At 33.9% G+C, this 14,999-nt stretch overlaps 2 protein-coding genes across 2 annotated transcripts; both read left to right on the top strand.

Annotated features, from left to right (window-relative positions):
* The first annotated feature begins 1,623 nt into the window (after window positions 1-1,623).
* LOC115980372 (putative pentatricopeptide repeat-containing protein At1g12700, mitochondrial) lies at window positions 1,624-5,715 on the top strand. Its single transcript, XM_031102628.1, has 4 exons — window positions 1,624-1,937; window positions 1,995-3,098; window positions 4,320-4,404; window positions 5,629-5,715. Exons 1-4 carry the CDS (start codon window positions 1,624-1,626, stop codon window positions 5,713-5,715), a joined length of 1,590 nt encoding a protein of 529 aa, XP_030958488.1.
* A 4-nt stretch (window positions 5,716-5,719) lies between these two features.
* LOC115979297 lies at window positions 5,720-9,726 on the top strand. The gene is made up of 4 exons (XM_031101309.1): window positions 5,720-5,784; window positions 6,478-6,627; window positions 7,352-7,534; window positions 9,317-9,726. The coding sequence occupies exons 3-4, from the start codon at window positions 7,382-7,384 to the stop codon at window positions 9,569-9,571; spliced, it is 408 nt and encodes a 135-aa protein (XP_030957169.1). The 5' UTR covers window positions 5,720-5,784; window positions 6,478-6,627; window positions 7,352-7,381; the 3' UTR covers window positions 9,572-9,726.
* Window positions 9,727-14,999: the final 5,273 nt, after the last annotated feature.

Below are 14,999 nucleotides of genomic sequence, written 5' to 3'. Positions count from 1 at the left end.
GTTAAAACTGTCCAAGATGAATATGTAAAGTCAAATAATCTATTTATATTTTTTTGTTAAAAAAATAAGAATAAAAAATAAATAAGAAAAATAATAATTACGTGGCCAATGATGTGGCGATGAGATGGCGCAATAGGAGCTCAGCAATAATAAATGCTACACTTTAGTTTTTAGATATATATAGATATAGATGATGGGTGCTACATCCTAATTTCTCATATAATACTATTGAGATATTGTTTTTGTTCAAAGTACATTATAGGAGAAATTTGAAACTAATTTTATGTCAATCCTGGAAGAAATGTACCTTCATAACACCAACAATTATATTTGTATATGAATGAATTTGGATTTGGGTTTTGCGTATAGATTTGGAACAGTATGTGCAGTTTTGGGAAAAGTTATGGGCTTTTTGCATTTTACATTGCAAATTTAATGTTTTCTTTTAACAACCATTTGGATTTATGCTTTGTTTAACATGCATTTTGTTTTGCTTTTGCATATTTAATGTTTTGACTTGGTGATTATTAAGTTGTAATAGACTCTGCCAATCTAAACCTTATGTTTTAAAGAAATGTTTAAAGTTTTGGACTTTAATCACTAATAAGAAGATATCATTTGTCTTTATCATGTGCAATACACATGACTTACTTAACTCAACTAATCAAGTTAGTTACGGGTATTACACATGACAGGACACGTGTCATCTTTTTATTGCCACCAAATATTTCGGAAAGAATATGTGCTGTCAAGTGTCAACTTTTATTGGATAACCTCTTATCAATTAGTTTTATATATTTATTTTTAAACAATAATAAAAGAAATTCTCTAAACTCGCGCTTGTGTAAAGGGGATAGGTCACAATATTTAACTTGAATAAAAAATACATTTCCACAAAATAACATTATACTTAATAGAAAGTATTTAAAAACTCTAAAAATTAAGACTACAATAGATATAATTGAGAAATTTAATATGGTCAATAAAGTTATATTTCCAGTCAAACTCACATGCTCGTCAATTCTCTTTATTTTTTGCACAACATGAACAAAAATTTCAATAAAATTTAGAAAGGACACGTGCAGTAAAACAAAATATGTCTAACCTTACAATTTTTTATTGTTTTTTTAGGTCAAAAAGGGTCTGAACGAGTTTCCAACTATCTCAGAAATACAAATCATTCTCATCCAGTCCTACTCACTGCTTCGCCCTCCGATCTGCCATTCCTCCGATCTCTCAGTTCCGAAGCTAAGCCGAAACCGAACCCGACCCGAGCTGGTATCTGAGACTGTCGTCATTGTGAAATGGGTAAATCAACATCCTCTCTGCTTCTTATATGCAATCGTCTGATTATTAGAGTAAGCCTTCCATTTCGTGCTTTTACTTCTCATTATTGTTCTACTATTAGAGAAAATGCGAAAACCCCGTATCAGAAACGGAATCAGTTGTTGAATTCTGTGAGAGATCATTCCAAATCTGGAACCTTTAAGAATCTTGATCATGCCTTAGGCCTGTTTGATATAATGCTTCGCATGCACCCTTTGCCTTCCATTGGATATTTTAATCAATTGTTGGGTGCGGTTGCAAGGAATGGAATCCGTTGGAATTACTCTAATTAAACGAATGGAATCCGTTGGAATTACTCTCGATGTTTGCACTCTCAATGTTTTGATTAATTGCTTCTGCCATCTGAACCGGGTCGATTTTGGTTTCTCTATCATAGCAACAATTTTGAAACTTGGATATCAACCAACCTGTATAACTCTAAACACTCTTCTTAATGGTCTCTGTCTTCAAGGTAATATTCTTGGAGCTTTGAGGTTGGTAGATGAAATGGAAAACAAAGGGTACCAACCTGATGCAATTACTTGTGGAACAATAGTAAACGGTTTGTGTAAGATTGGCCATACTGGTGTGGCTATTAGGTTGCTCAGGAAGTTTGAAAAAAGGAATTTTGCATAAACTGTGGAGCTGTATAGCGCAATCATTGACAGTTTATGTAAGGACAAATTGGTAACTGAGGCTTTGAACCTTTTGTCTGAAATGATAAGTAAAGGCATTCAGCCAGATGTTGTCACTTACAATTGCGTAATTCAAGGACTATGCAATTTATGCCGGTGGAGGGAGGCTGCTACCATGTTGAATGAGATGGGACAAAGGAAGATCAAGCAAGATGTGCAAAGCTTCAGCATACTGGTGGACACACTATGCAAGGAAGGGATGTTGAGTGAGGCAAAAAAAGTTTTTGAAGTGATGATTCAAAGAGGCATTGAGCCTAACAATGTCACTTACAATTCTTTGATTGATGGTTATTGTTTGCAAAACCAAATGGATGGGGCAATTAAGGAATTTAATATGATGGTTGAGAAGGATTGTTCACCCGATGTGTTTAGCTATAACATATTGATCAATGGATATTGCAAAAGTAAAAAAATTGATGAGGCAATGTGTATCTTTCATGAAATGTCCTACAAGGGAGTGATTCCTAATGTTGTGACTTACAACACTCTTATTGATGGGTTTTTCAAAGTGGAGAGACCCCAGGCTACACTAGAGCTATTCCATAAGATGCAAGCTTGTGGCCAACATCCAATTCCCCAAACCTATAACATCTTGTTAGATGGATTTTTTAAGAATAGACGAATTGTTGAGGCAATGGCATTGTTTCAGGAGATGGAAGAAAAAAAGTTGGACCACGATATTGTGTTTTACAACATCTTGATTGATGGTTTTTGCAATGTCGGGGAACTTACAACTGCAAGAGAAATTTTTAGCGGTCTTTTTGCAAAAGGATTGCAACCTAATATTCAGACTTACAATATAATGATCAATGGATTTTGCAAAAATGAACTAATTGATGAAGCAGGTGAGCTGCTTGAGGAAATGGATAGCAACGGTTGTTCACCTAACCATTACACATACAACATATTAATCCAAGGGTTATTGCAACATGGTGACACAGCAAAGGCAATGAAATATCTCAAAATCATGGTTGGCAAGGGATTTTCAGCAAACGCAACAACTGCTGCCATGTTTATTGACTTGCTATTGTCTAATCAAGTAGATGATAATATTCGAGAGCTGCTTCCAAAGTCTAGGTGAAGGTTATTTAGCTTCTCAAGATCAAAGACAACTTTTATATTTTAACCTATCACTAGTCATTATGTGAGTGGTATATTTGCTTTGAGTAAAATTCTATACTTCTTACGAGATGGTATTTCTTTTCATTTATGTGCCCAAGATTATTTATTCCTTTTACTGTTCGATCTTTTGTTGCAATTTTCTTGTGCACGCATGTTGTTGCTAAACCTTTTGACTAGCCATTGGGTGTATTATACTGCCCTCTTAGGTGGATACTCAAGTGTCCTAGTTTGAGACTAGATTCATAGATCTTATTTCTTGTACTAGTTAGCTAAAGTTTGAAGACACGAGTCATTATATCATGCCAAGAGCCTTGTGGCTCAGTGCTGTTACTGTTTTTCTCAAAAGGAGAACTTGGGTTCAAACATCACCTCCCCCACTTGAAAGTTACAAAAAAAGGCCACTATGCCAGTTCCCATATCATTACTTATCAACAAGAGTAACTTTGTCAAATGAGCTATTTATTTATCATAAGTTTCTCAATTCATTTTAATGGAATAAAATTAACATTATTATGCAATCTAATTCTTTGGTTGCAATTCTTTAGGCTATCTAGTGTTTCGTATTATTAATGAGGTACTTATTTGGAATAAAATCATTTACTTATTAAAATAAATAAATAAATAAAAAGTGAACTTGGCAACTGATGTCTGAAACTATGTTTGCACAACCATTGTGCTGTATGATGTTAACTTGGTTCATGCAGTTTATACCATAGCAAAGTATTGTGAATATTTATATGAGGGATGGTTGTATTAGTTGCTTGAATTAGTTAGTGCAGAATTTAGATGGACTTATTTTGTAAACAGCCTACTTGCACTTGAGCATATCAGATCTCATTTAGTGATTAATTTTCACTATCACAGTGAAATCTCATTTATGATTTCCACTGCTGTCCTCTGGGGTGCAAAGTTGCTGCAGGAAATAATATGTAATGATATGTTTTTTCTTGGTAGATTGAAACGGATTATATCTATCTATCTATCTATCTATCTATATATATATATATATATTTGAGCGTATAGAAAATTAAAAGAAAGTTGCAGCAGTTTATGGCCACTGTATGGAGGTTTCTAATTCAAAGTTGACCAGGTTTCACATTATCCAATTTCAATCATGCATGATTCTCCATTGTGTGGTTGGAAAGTATTTCAGAATAAAATCAAGTCTGGATACAGGTTCTTATATGAGGCAGAGGCATGTTCTTTCCCATATTCATGGAACCTGTTCCCAATTCGTTCATTTGACAGGTTCTGTAATCTGGTAAGTTGGAACATTCTTTGTAACAGGGCATGCTTTACAGTTAAGGGTGGTAGGTCTGTCATTGTTTGGAATAGAGGGTATCACGTTTTTTTTCTTCAAGGACTTTGTTTTTTGGACACAACTATTTTCGGATGCAACAAAAAGGAAAAGTTTATTTGAAGATAATAACATAAAGTTCTAACCAGCAACGTAGTCATTTCAGACCCAAATATGTTCATGAAACTATTAGAGGCAAGATTGGCAAATTTTTGGGACTTGGGATTCTTGCCGCACAGCTTACTTGGAATGTCTTCAACTAAGGACTCTGTTTTCCATTTGATTTGTTGCCATTGATCATTCTTTCTAAAAAACTCAATATTTTTGGATATGCACATGAGTTGCTTGTAGAGCTCATAATCTTTGTGTATGTGATGCACGATGGGAACTATAAGTTATAATTATACGATGCGATGATATTGTCACACAGAGTCATTTTGCTAGATTGGACATTATGAATATGAGATAGGATTGTTTATAATCGGTATCCTGAAATCTGTTTAAATACTAAATGTCTTTTGTGTTTATTTAGCTCAACAGGTCCTATGCTTCAACATTCTTGAGTTGTAATCTCTGCATGCATCCATTATCATTAAATTTTGATGTGACAGTAAAAGATCACACTTTAAAATAGCAAATAATGTAGCCATAACAACATCAATAGCAGGGGACATAGTCAAGTCACAATTGAAATCTTAGTGGATTAAGTTTTTGAATGTCACATTACAATCATTTGAGTTCATTTTTTTATAACAAGAGGACAGTATTTTCATTTTCCAGGTGAGTGACCCTTGATATGAAACTGCAATTGCCAAACTGGCAGAGCAGCAGTGAAACAGCTCTTTAGTAATGAGCTAAAGTTGTACATGCTATGGAAATTTGTACGTTGCCATGAATGTCTCAGATATTTTTAATGAGTTGGACAGTTGGATATATTGGGCAGTATAATGACTTCTGTTTGCAGAGTAGATGTTGATGGATTCTAGAGATGATAGCGAAAAGGGAAGTGGGATTAGAATTATTAATGAAAGTTGATGTTTTATTCTGCTCTCATGTTCTCTGAGCTGATGGTGTATAGTTTCCACTAAAATAATATCCTCAGCTAGATATTTATTTTCTTCAGTTTTTGACTCCTCGTTTTCATGACATTCTATTATTGTTCTTAAAATAACTTAATTCTTTTTCCAGGAGATTCTTCAGAAGGTGTCTGGACCACCAAGAAGTTCTGGGCAAGGGATGCAGAAAGTAGTAAGTTCAGGGAGCAAGGTTAATTGACATAGTGTTCATCCAGTACCAAATGATATTCAAAGGTCAGGAGTGTCTGCCGTTCAAGGTCACACCAAGGTATTAGCCATTAGAGCTTTAATCATAATTTTGAATGCCATAATATGTCAATGAAAAGTTTCATTTAATAAGGCAAAATGGGATGCCAGCACAACTTGATTGTTTCCTGCATTTGATAGCACGTTTATGTTCAAATTAATTGAAACTTACTCTGAGGAACACCATTAAGCACAGAATGGAATTATTTCATGGTTAGTCTAATATATTGCTGCTTCCTTTCTTGGCTTTTTGTTGGCTATCATAAATAAATGTAACTCAGTATATTTATTATCTTTTGTTCTTGTCATAGCACTGTAGGTTAAGCTCCACATGTGATTGAAAGACATAAGGTAAACAAATGATTATTTCAGATGGAAACATTGCTTAAGAACATGTAGACCATTGGAGTGATTCTTAACCCTTCTCCCCACCCAAACCAAAATAAAAAAGGAAACCCTAAGAAAGGAAGTTACAAAGCCTATCTGGCTAAAACTTAATTGTTTCTCCTATTTTATTCTATTATTTTATCAAACAGATGGGACAATAATCAAAATAGGATTTATTGGTCCTTGATGTGTGTTTTGTTGTGTCTTTTATTTCTTATATATTTGATTTATAGCTTGATTTTGTTTTTCCAAAGTGTATGACATTATTTTGAAACATAATATTTGTAGTATGATCTCATTTTATGTCACTTTTAAACTACATTGACAGGACAATGTTGAACGGTTTTCTGGGAGTGCATCTGTATCTGTGGAGGAAAGAGATAACAAAAGTGTGAATTCTGTTACTAGAATAGAAGAACAAGAAGTTGATGGCTCTCGTTTAGTTGCTATTCAGAGTTCTAAAGTGAAAAGCATTAAGGTTAATTATGAAATCCTTGCTGAAATATATGCTTCCTCAAAACTTTTTAATTAGATGATCAACTTTGTGCGTCAGTTCTGCTTATTTTGGCCTCTGAGGGTGCAGGTTTTCTTATTCTAGTTAGACAATTTTCCTATTAATTAGTAAAGTGCTAAACGGTCTGAAAACGAAATCCACCTTGAGCATCATTTTCTCTTTTTTTTTGATAGGTAGATAGTATGGGAGGGGGAGGTGGGGTTTGAACCACAAACATGAGTCATCATAAAAGATGTTATTACCACTGGACTGTCACTTAACCCCCCCCCCCCCCCCCCCCCCCCCCCCCTTTTCTTTTCCTTATTTACATCAGGGTCTACCATTTCTTCTATTCTTGCATCATCGACAGACTGTAATTTGGAAACCATTTCAAAATTCCCGATACTTGAGACAAACACTTATGTTTCTGATTTCTGGGTAGGATTTTTTTTATTGGTATTTCTGACTCGGATTTTTATTACTGGTTTGGGGGATTGGTCAGCTAAAGAGGCCATAATGGTTACCATTTGCTCGTGAGTTGTGACAGTATTTAACTAATCTTAAGCTACATTTCCTTTTAATCCTTGCCTCCCTGTCCCTTTCTCAGCCCACTTTCGTTGCTTACTGGGCAGGCTTTAGCTCTCCTAAACTTGCTTTATTTTGGAAGATTAACTTTTAACCTGTTCTCTCTATCATTTTCTTTTCTCAGAAAAATCACAGAACAGGAAAGCAAGAGCTGATGAAGTCAGTGCAAGAGCTTGCTTCTCAAGCAGCTACTCGAGCCAAGGCTGAAGCTGCAAAAAACATCACACCACCAAAGTCAGCTTATCAATTTGACGCTTCTTTGCGGCGACTCTCTAATGACCGTGCTCTACAGGCTCGTTTATTGAAGGTAAGCAATGGTGTTTTTTTTGTGATTTAGTCCTAGAGAGATTCGTGTTTCTGTTATCACATTTAAATACACTAATAGCAATATAGATTGCTAAGCATGAAAGATTGATATGTATTTATAGGCATAGTCCCTTTCTATGGACATAATTGTTGGTTGATGTACACAATGCCTGATAGACCAAAACTTCCTCTTTGGATGGTCCCCAATAAGTAAACTAATTAATTGATTGTCAGCTTCTGCTGACCTGATCTTTTAATTCTAGGGACTATTCGAAGAGGTTTTCACATTCATATGTAGTAAAACAACCGGGAAATTTTCCTGGCCTGTTTGTCCTAGTTACAATACTCATGCTTTCTTTTATGCTATTTTTCCTGTTTCAGTTATTTCGATGATGTTGCCACTAATAGTTGTTTTTTTTGCTTTATTAGGCAGTATCTCCAACTGCATTGTCACAGATTCAAAAATGCTTTGTCTGCTTCCCTACTAGTTGACATTATTAAATGTGTTGCCACCTTTTTCGCATAAGTACATATCTATGAATGTCTTTTTCCAGATTGTGTAATTTCTTGTTTGTGCTCTGTATAGTGCTTAATGCCCTTGTGCTTTATACTTTTGGCAGTGAAGAAATGGATCTGGCTATCAAATACGTAGAAAATTTAACTAATGCCTCAAGATTTGACTTGCTTATCATGTGCCTTTCATCTACAGATAGAGATGGTAATATACATGAGCAAGCTTTTACAGTTTTTAATAAATTTACTGTGATTATGTGTCGTTTATTTTATGTTTTTAGCATATCAAGTTTTATCCCACAGTGCTTTTTAGCTTTCATGTTATTTGAGTGCAAGTTGTCTTGTATAAAGGCATTGCAAGTTGTTAAGATTTACACGTTATTTTGATGCAAATTTATAAAGGCATCTTGAGCCTCACTTCAAACTGTTGGAGTCACAGTGGGGACGTGGGTTTGGTTGAGTGCTTTTCATTGTGTTAGCCTGCATGATTGGACCACCCCCAATGTACGGTAGAAAGAGCAGGTACAAGAAACGAGTTGGTATATCTGAAATTATGTCAGTTCCAGGCTTCCCCAGCTAAGGGCCAAAGTCTATATTAATGTATACAAATTATGCCATAGTCTAGGACTAACAAAAGGTAAAATCTTTCAGGATATATCTTAGACCATGGATGGGTAATAATAAGTCACTGCCTTTCTGATCATTAACCTTCAGGATACAAATTCCTCGAAAGCTTGAGCTCCTTTTTTTTCCCTGCCTGCGAATAAGGAGAGAAGGGGGAAAGGGGGGTGCTCTTCTAAATTTGTCCAGTTAAAAAATATGATTCTGACCTTATTGAGAAGGCAAGAGTTAGCATCCACTGGGTATATTAGGAAATCTCAAAATCTATTCATCTAGGGTGCTGATCTTTGTTGAACTATGAATGCATAAATGTACTCATATTCTGGATCTGATTAGATATTTAGATGTGTATGTGTTCTATGTTTAAATATAAATAGAATGGACACATATGGTGAGAAGTTTATATGGTTAAGAATCTCTGAGATTTTCATCAACAAGTGAGTCTGTGCAGCTAAAGTTTCAGAGGATTTAAAGGCTACTGTGCTTAATATGATAATCAGATACACATTGTTGTTGGTTCTCTACAAAATTATATTCCTTGTTGCAAAAGAGTGAAACTAAAGTAAATTTCTGATCTGCATTCTGGTATTTAAATTTTCCTTGCATTAAGTTTAGTTCTTTTGTTAATACTAAATCATTTTCTGAACAGATAACAAGATTTGGGATGAAGTATTTTGTAGCGAGGCAACGCCAATTGAGTATGCAGAGATGCTTGATAAATTTCGTTCAAGATACTGCCTCAATCGGTGACAAGCGTGTTCTAAAAGAGATCTTAGGGATGGTCTTTGTGCTATCACATTTTCATTTTTTGTACTCAGCCATCATAATCCCAAATCACTTAAATGCTGAAATGCTCCACCACTATTTGGTCTACTTTGTGGACCTTCATAAAAAGAATCCATGAAGGTCTGAAATATGTTCTTTTTCATATGGTTTGTTAACATGATCCCTTCAAGTCAAGTCTATGATCCATTGTTCTGAGTTTGTGCATGTGTACATAGGTAACTGATTTTGATGACATATTAAGCCTTGATATTACAATCTCCATTATCTTATCCATTATTACAGGAATTATCATTGGGATCCAAATTTTGAGAATATTGACTTTAAAGACATGTTCAATCAATCAATATAATAGGAAATTCTGTCATGTGGTAAACTTTTTGAAAAGAAAATTGAAACACTCTCTAGCGCCACATTAAAGATCAAAGAAAAAGGCTATAATTATGAAAAAAATGAAAATGACATCCTAAAATAATTTTTTTTTATTTGTGATTAAGTTTTTTTTTTTTTTTTTTAATAGAGTTTTTTTCATTTTAAAAGAAGAATCATAAAATATAGATGAAATATATTAAAAAGAAATCCTTGTCTAACTTGAGAAATAAGGAAAGATAAAAAGATAAATTTTATTAAACAGAAATCCTAAACCAAATATAATGAAATAAGACCTACAATTCCTCGAGAAGTCTTATTAAAAGAAAAGACATATTGTTGACTTAATAAAAGAAAGAAAAGATGTAGTTATTCTAGTATATATCTACACATTATTACCATCGCACACTCTTGATGTGATAGTCATTCCACAATTATAAATGCTTGTGAGGTATGGGGGGTAAAGATCGGGGTTCAAGTCTCCATGAGGGAGTTTTTACACATATATACACTTAGTTTAGGTTAGAATAGAATTTCTATCTTGTATCAAAATATATATATATATATATATATATATATCTACACCTTATTGATTGATTTATTGCTGAATGATTTATGGTATTTATATCATCAGTGGAACTAGTTGTTTCATAAGTCACAAATTAATTATTCCAATACAATTCAATTTCCTTCTACACCAATAACCAAATTTTTGGATAATACATAGATATATATATATATATATATATATATCTATATATAGTTTATCATTGGTATACATTTAATCTTATATTTTTATTTTCTAAAAAAAAAAAAATCTTATATTTCTAAAATGGGATGTTTTAAACCTTAGACTTTCATAAATATACTTAAACAAACTCGACCCTCACACATGAGATGTACATTTATAAAAACTAGTCACTAACCCGTGCGATGCACGGGAAAACTATTGAAAATAAGATTTTAAAAAGAGAATTTTATTAATTTTAGTTTATATCAAATATTTATTTATGGTAGTTTAAAATATTATTTCAAATCTTCATTTCATTTTATTTTAGTTGGAATAACTTATATAATATATTATATCATCCATACCATCCAGCCACCACTTCCATTCCGGGTGATCATCTCTAACCACCCTCTAAAATTTTGTGGTTGCCTATGTTTCCTACCCAACACAAAATGTTGCTCCCCACCTTTAAACAAAACTTCACAACTTCGCAAATAATTATTGTCACATTTAGAGATCTCAAACCAACCATTTTCATTGTAGAAACCAAAATACACACTCAGTAGTTCCACCACTATAAATTATACAACAAATTGAGCTATAGCAAATATTGGTAACACAAAATCTCATAAAGGATTTAAAAGTATATTCCAAGAGGAAGAAAACAACAAATTTTTAATACAAATAGTTAGAGCCTACTTTTTAATTTGGAGTATGTACATGTTTTCTTAAAGAATATAATCATGTGGAACTTGAAAGCAAGTTCAAAGAATAGGCGCAGTACATAAAAGCTAGTCATTCATTTAAGTTGGAGAAAAAAAAAATCCATCCTAGTTCAATTGAAAAAGCATAAAAAAAAAATGGCAGTCATTTTTTTACATCACACAAAAAATGAAATTGAGAAAAAAAGGCCAACAAATACATCTCACCCTGATTAAATCAACAACACAGCATCACATTCCCTACTTATCTTCCTCCTTACCACTCTCCATCTATTATGACTTCTAGAACAACAACAAAAAATCACTTACAAATTTTATCAAACGGCTTGTGTACATGTAAGAAAAAAAAAACTTAATGAAAAGAGAGAATTTTAAAAAGAAAAGAGAGCACCATGTTGCAGCAACACCAACATCAATATAACCAAGGGTTATTTTTTCTCTCAAGAAAAGAGAATACCATGTTGCAGCAATCACTTGCAACTATACTAACCAACCCCAACCTTCAAAAAAAATTCCCACGAAATCCAAAATAGTGGCAGCCCCAACATAACATTCCATAGGCTATCATATAATAAGACCCAGAGATTATAATAATTTATAAAAAGGGAAAACCAATGTAAATGAAGACGACGGCAACACTATATATCAAACCAAAACAAACCCAAAATTGAAATCAATTAGAAGAATCCCAGGAAACAAAAATCCAACAAAAATTGCATAACCAAAAAAAGGGAAAAAGAAAATCCAAACCAATGTAAAATGAAGATGAGAAAAACACTATATATCAACAAAAACAAACCCAGAATTAAAACCAAATAAAAGAATCCCAAGAAACCAAAAATCCAATAAAAATTGCATACAAAAAAAAGGGAAAAAGAAAATCTAATTACAAAAATTTCGTGATTCTTCTTTGCCATAGATTTGACAACAAAGTAAGAAGAAGAAAACGTGGAAATCTGAAAAGGAAAAAAAAAAAAAAAAAAACTTAAATCCAAAGCAACCCGCAACCCACAACCACAAACCAACAAAATTCCATGAAAACAAAAACAAAAAAACTTAAATCCAGAGCAACCCACAACCACAAACTAACAAAATTCCATAAACAATTGAAGTGGATAGAGAGAGAGCAATATATAGAAATTAAGGAGAGTAAAAAACCTGTTTTAATTACCTCAAAATAAAACATGATGGACTGGATTGAGCGATGATGGAGAGGCAAAGAGAAATCGATGTAGTGGCAGTGATCCATGGCTGCTAAAGAGGGAGTTTTAACTTGGATTAGGGTTTTAATTTGATAATCTATATATATATATATATATATATATAATGTAAGAACAATAATAAGGCGGTAGAACCAGCCAAGCAGTATATATCAAAATAATTAAAAGTAAATAAGAACAATAGTTCAAAATAAATGAAAGCAATTTAGAACCATCCGGTATGGCGGTAATCCGTCCAAGGTAGTGGTAGCAACAAATAAAGTAATGAACATAGAACTGAAAATACTTGTTATTGAAAGTAGAATAAACACTTACAGTAGTAGTAGTGAATACAAGATCTCAACAGTACAAGTTAATAGTTACAAAGCTTGAACTAGTCCTAGTTACAAGGTTTGTAGGATTACAAAGTTTGTGGTGAATATGGATGAATCAAGGTAGTAGTAGTAGAAGTAGGGTGAGTTCTCTCTCTAAGAAGGCTAGTTCTAAGGGAAGAGAATTCAGAAGTAAAACTTGACTTAAAAAACCCTAAAATTTAAGGGACAACCCCCCTTAAATAGGCAAAATTTCGGAGTGAACAGTGTCATGAACAGTAAAAGTAAACAGTGATTTGTGAACAGTGATCCGTGAACAGTAATCCGTGAACAGTAATCTGTGAACAGTAATTAGTGAACAGTAATCTGTGAATAGTGATTTTTCCACTTTTTGAAATAAAACTTCTGAACCTTTGACAATTATTTGGTCCAACATGTCAGGAGAATAATGGCAAAAGACAAGAGGAGAAGCATGCATGCCACCACCAAGTACGTAGATGCTCCATTCTTTTCTAAAAAGACTCCAAAGGTGGCATCTTGTGTAGGTACAAAGGAAGCCTTTGTCAGAGCATTGTTTCTTCACAATCATCATGGCCTCATGCCTTTCAAAATATTTTGAATATTGTAATAGATCTGGCCGTTGTGCAGGCTAGAAAAATAGTGGCCGTTGTGCAAGCTAGACAAATAGTGGAATCAAAATCTTCCGCAAAATTCGGAGTATCATGAATTGGTTCCGGATTTTCCGCAGCATATTTATGAAGGACAATAAAATATTTTGGCTGTTGTGCAAGCCAGACAAATAAAGTAACACCAGTCTTAAAACAGTAGTGACCTCATCAATCAGTAGAGGGAGCATCAGAGGGATAACCATCAAAAGGATCAAAAGGACTTTGTGGAGAACCACATGGGTGCTCATGGGAAATAGCATACTGGTTACAGAACCCGCAGTATAAAATTGGCTCAAACGTTGGAGTTTTACCTGGGATAAGAAGGCTACGTGGATTACAATGGTCAGCAATTCGCAAATGAGCAATGGCGTCGGAATATGGTCTGGGACCAAAGACAGAAATTCTACTGGTGCTTCCCATGAAATGATAATTTTTCCATAAATTCTGGGCAACATTAATAATCTGGTTATTAAAATAATTTCTCCAACATTCTGCAAGACCACGAGGATTATCAAAAGATAATTGAGAATTTCCTTCAAACCATGGTCCTTGGTGAGTGTGACCATTAATGAGAACGAGATGTTTTGAAGGCTGGACGTTCATCCAGTTATCTCTTTCCCACTGTGGCGGCGTACTCCAACATCTAATGGAAGCAAAAGGACTGTTGAATTGTTTAATAGCATCCTGAATAATCTGTGGGAGTTGGCTGGCCTGATAATGGCTTGTTAATTTTATGGATCTGATAAAGCCATATTCAAACATTTGTGAAAGCCAGTTAGGGTCCCTGTCATCATCATCATCTGAATCATCAGCAAAAATTGCACCATCATCATAATTTACCAAGAGGCCAGGAAATGGGTGTTTCTTTTCATAAACTCTAAGAGTACTCCCAAAGTGTTCTTCCCATTCAAGTTGAATGAAGACATTATCACCTTCATCTAATTCATCAGGATCAGGAATAGTGGCTGTGACAAGCCTTTTAAAACATTTGAACCATAGGTCGAAAGACCTAAACATAGCCTTGCTTTTCAGAATACGAGATTGTATATCTGATGGCAAGTTGGCAAAAGCACTTCTTACCATAGATTGGGTCTTAAGACTCAATCTGGCATAGTCAGTGCCCATTATAGTCATTCTATCCTTTGAATGGATATCCTCTATGCCAAAGAGTTGACTAATGTAAGGATCAATTGAAGTATTTGGATGGTCAACAAGATGGCTTTTAAAAGCCTCATTTTCTGAAATAAGAGTATTTTCTGGAGTAAGGATTTTTTCTGAAATAAGGTTAGCATAGCTTATATAAGCTTCAGTTTGAGCAGTAAGATTAACAAGGTGGATTTCGAGAGCTCGGAGGGTTTTTTCAAACAAGGAGCGGTTGTTTTCGGTAAAAGCAGCATAGAGATTATCAAGAATATATTTTATGGAATCTGGTAATTCACTATAAATCCCATTATGAAATTGTAAGGATCTAGATAAGACTTCTTGTAAAGCAATTATCATATCACCACTAGAATATGTCATTTTAGCTG

Source organism: Quercus lobata, chromosome 3 (assembly GCF_001633185.2).
Source record: "Quercus lobata isolate SW786 chromosome 3, ValleyOak3.0 Primary Assembly, whole genome shotgun sequence".
NCBI classification, from domain to species: Eukaryota; Viridiplantae; Streptophyta; class Magnoliopsida; order Fagales; family Fagaceae; genus Quercus; species Quercus lobata.
Note: the sequence above shows the minus strand (reverse complement) of the source record. Positions and strands in the feature narration are given on the sequence as shown.

What these genes read in the sequence shown, in the direction of transcription:
- LOC115980372 (XM_031102628.1), top strand. Translation starts at nt 1,624, where the DNA reads ATGGAATCCGTTGGAATTACTCTCGATGTTTGCACTCTCAATGTTTTG. An exon ending in GAGCTGCTTCCAAAGTCTAG is followed by an intron (nt 3,099 to 4,319) that starts GTGAAGGTTATT and finishes GTCTGGATACAG; the next exon opens with GTTCTTATATGAGGCAGAGG. An exon ending in TTGACAGGTTCTGTAATCTG is followed by an intron (nt 4,405 to 5,628) that starts GTAAGTTGGAAC and finishes TTCTTTTTCCAG; the next exon opens with GAGATTCTTCAGAAGGTGTC.
- LOC115979297 (XM_031101309.1), top strand. Translation starts at nt 7,382, where the DNA reads ATGAAGTCAGTGCAAGAGCTTGCTTCTCAAGCAGCTACTCGAGCCAAG. An exon ending in TACAGGCTCGTTTATTGAAG is followed by an intron (nt 7,535 to 9,316) that starts GTAAGCAATGGT and finishes TTTTCTGAACAG; the next exon opens with ATAACAAGATTTGGGATGAA.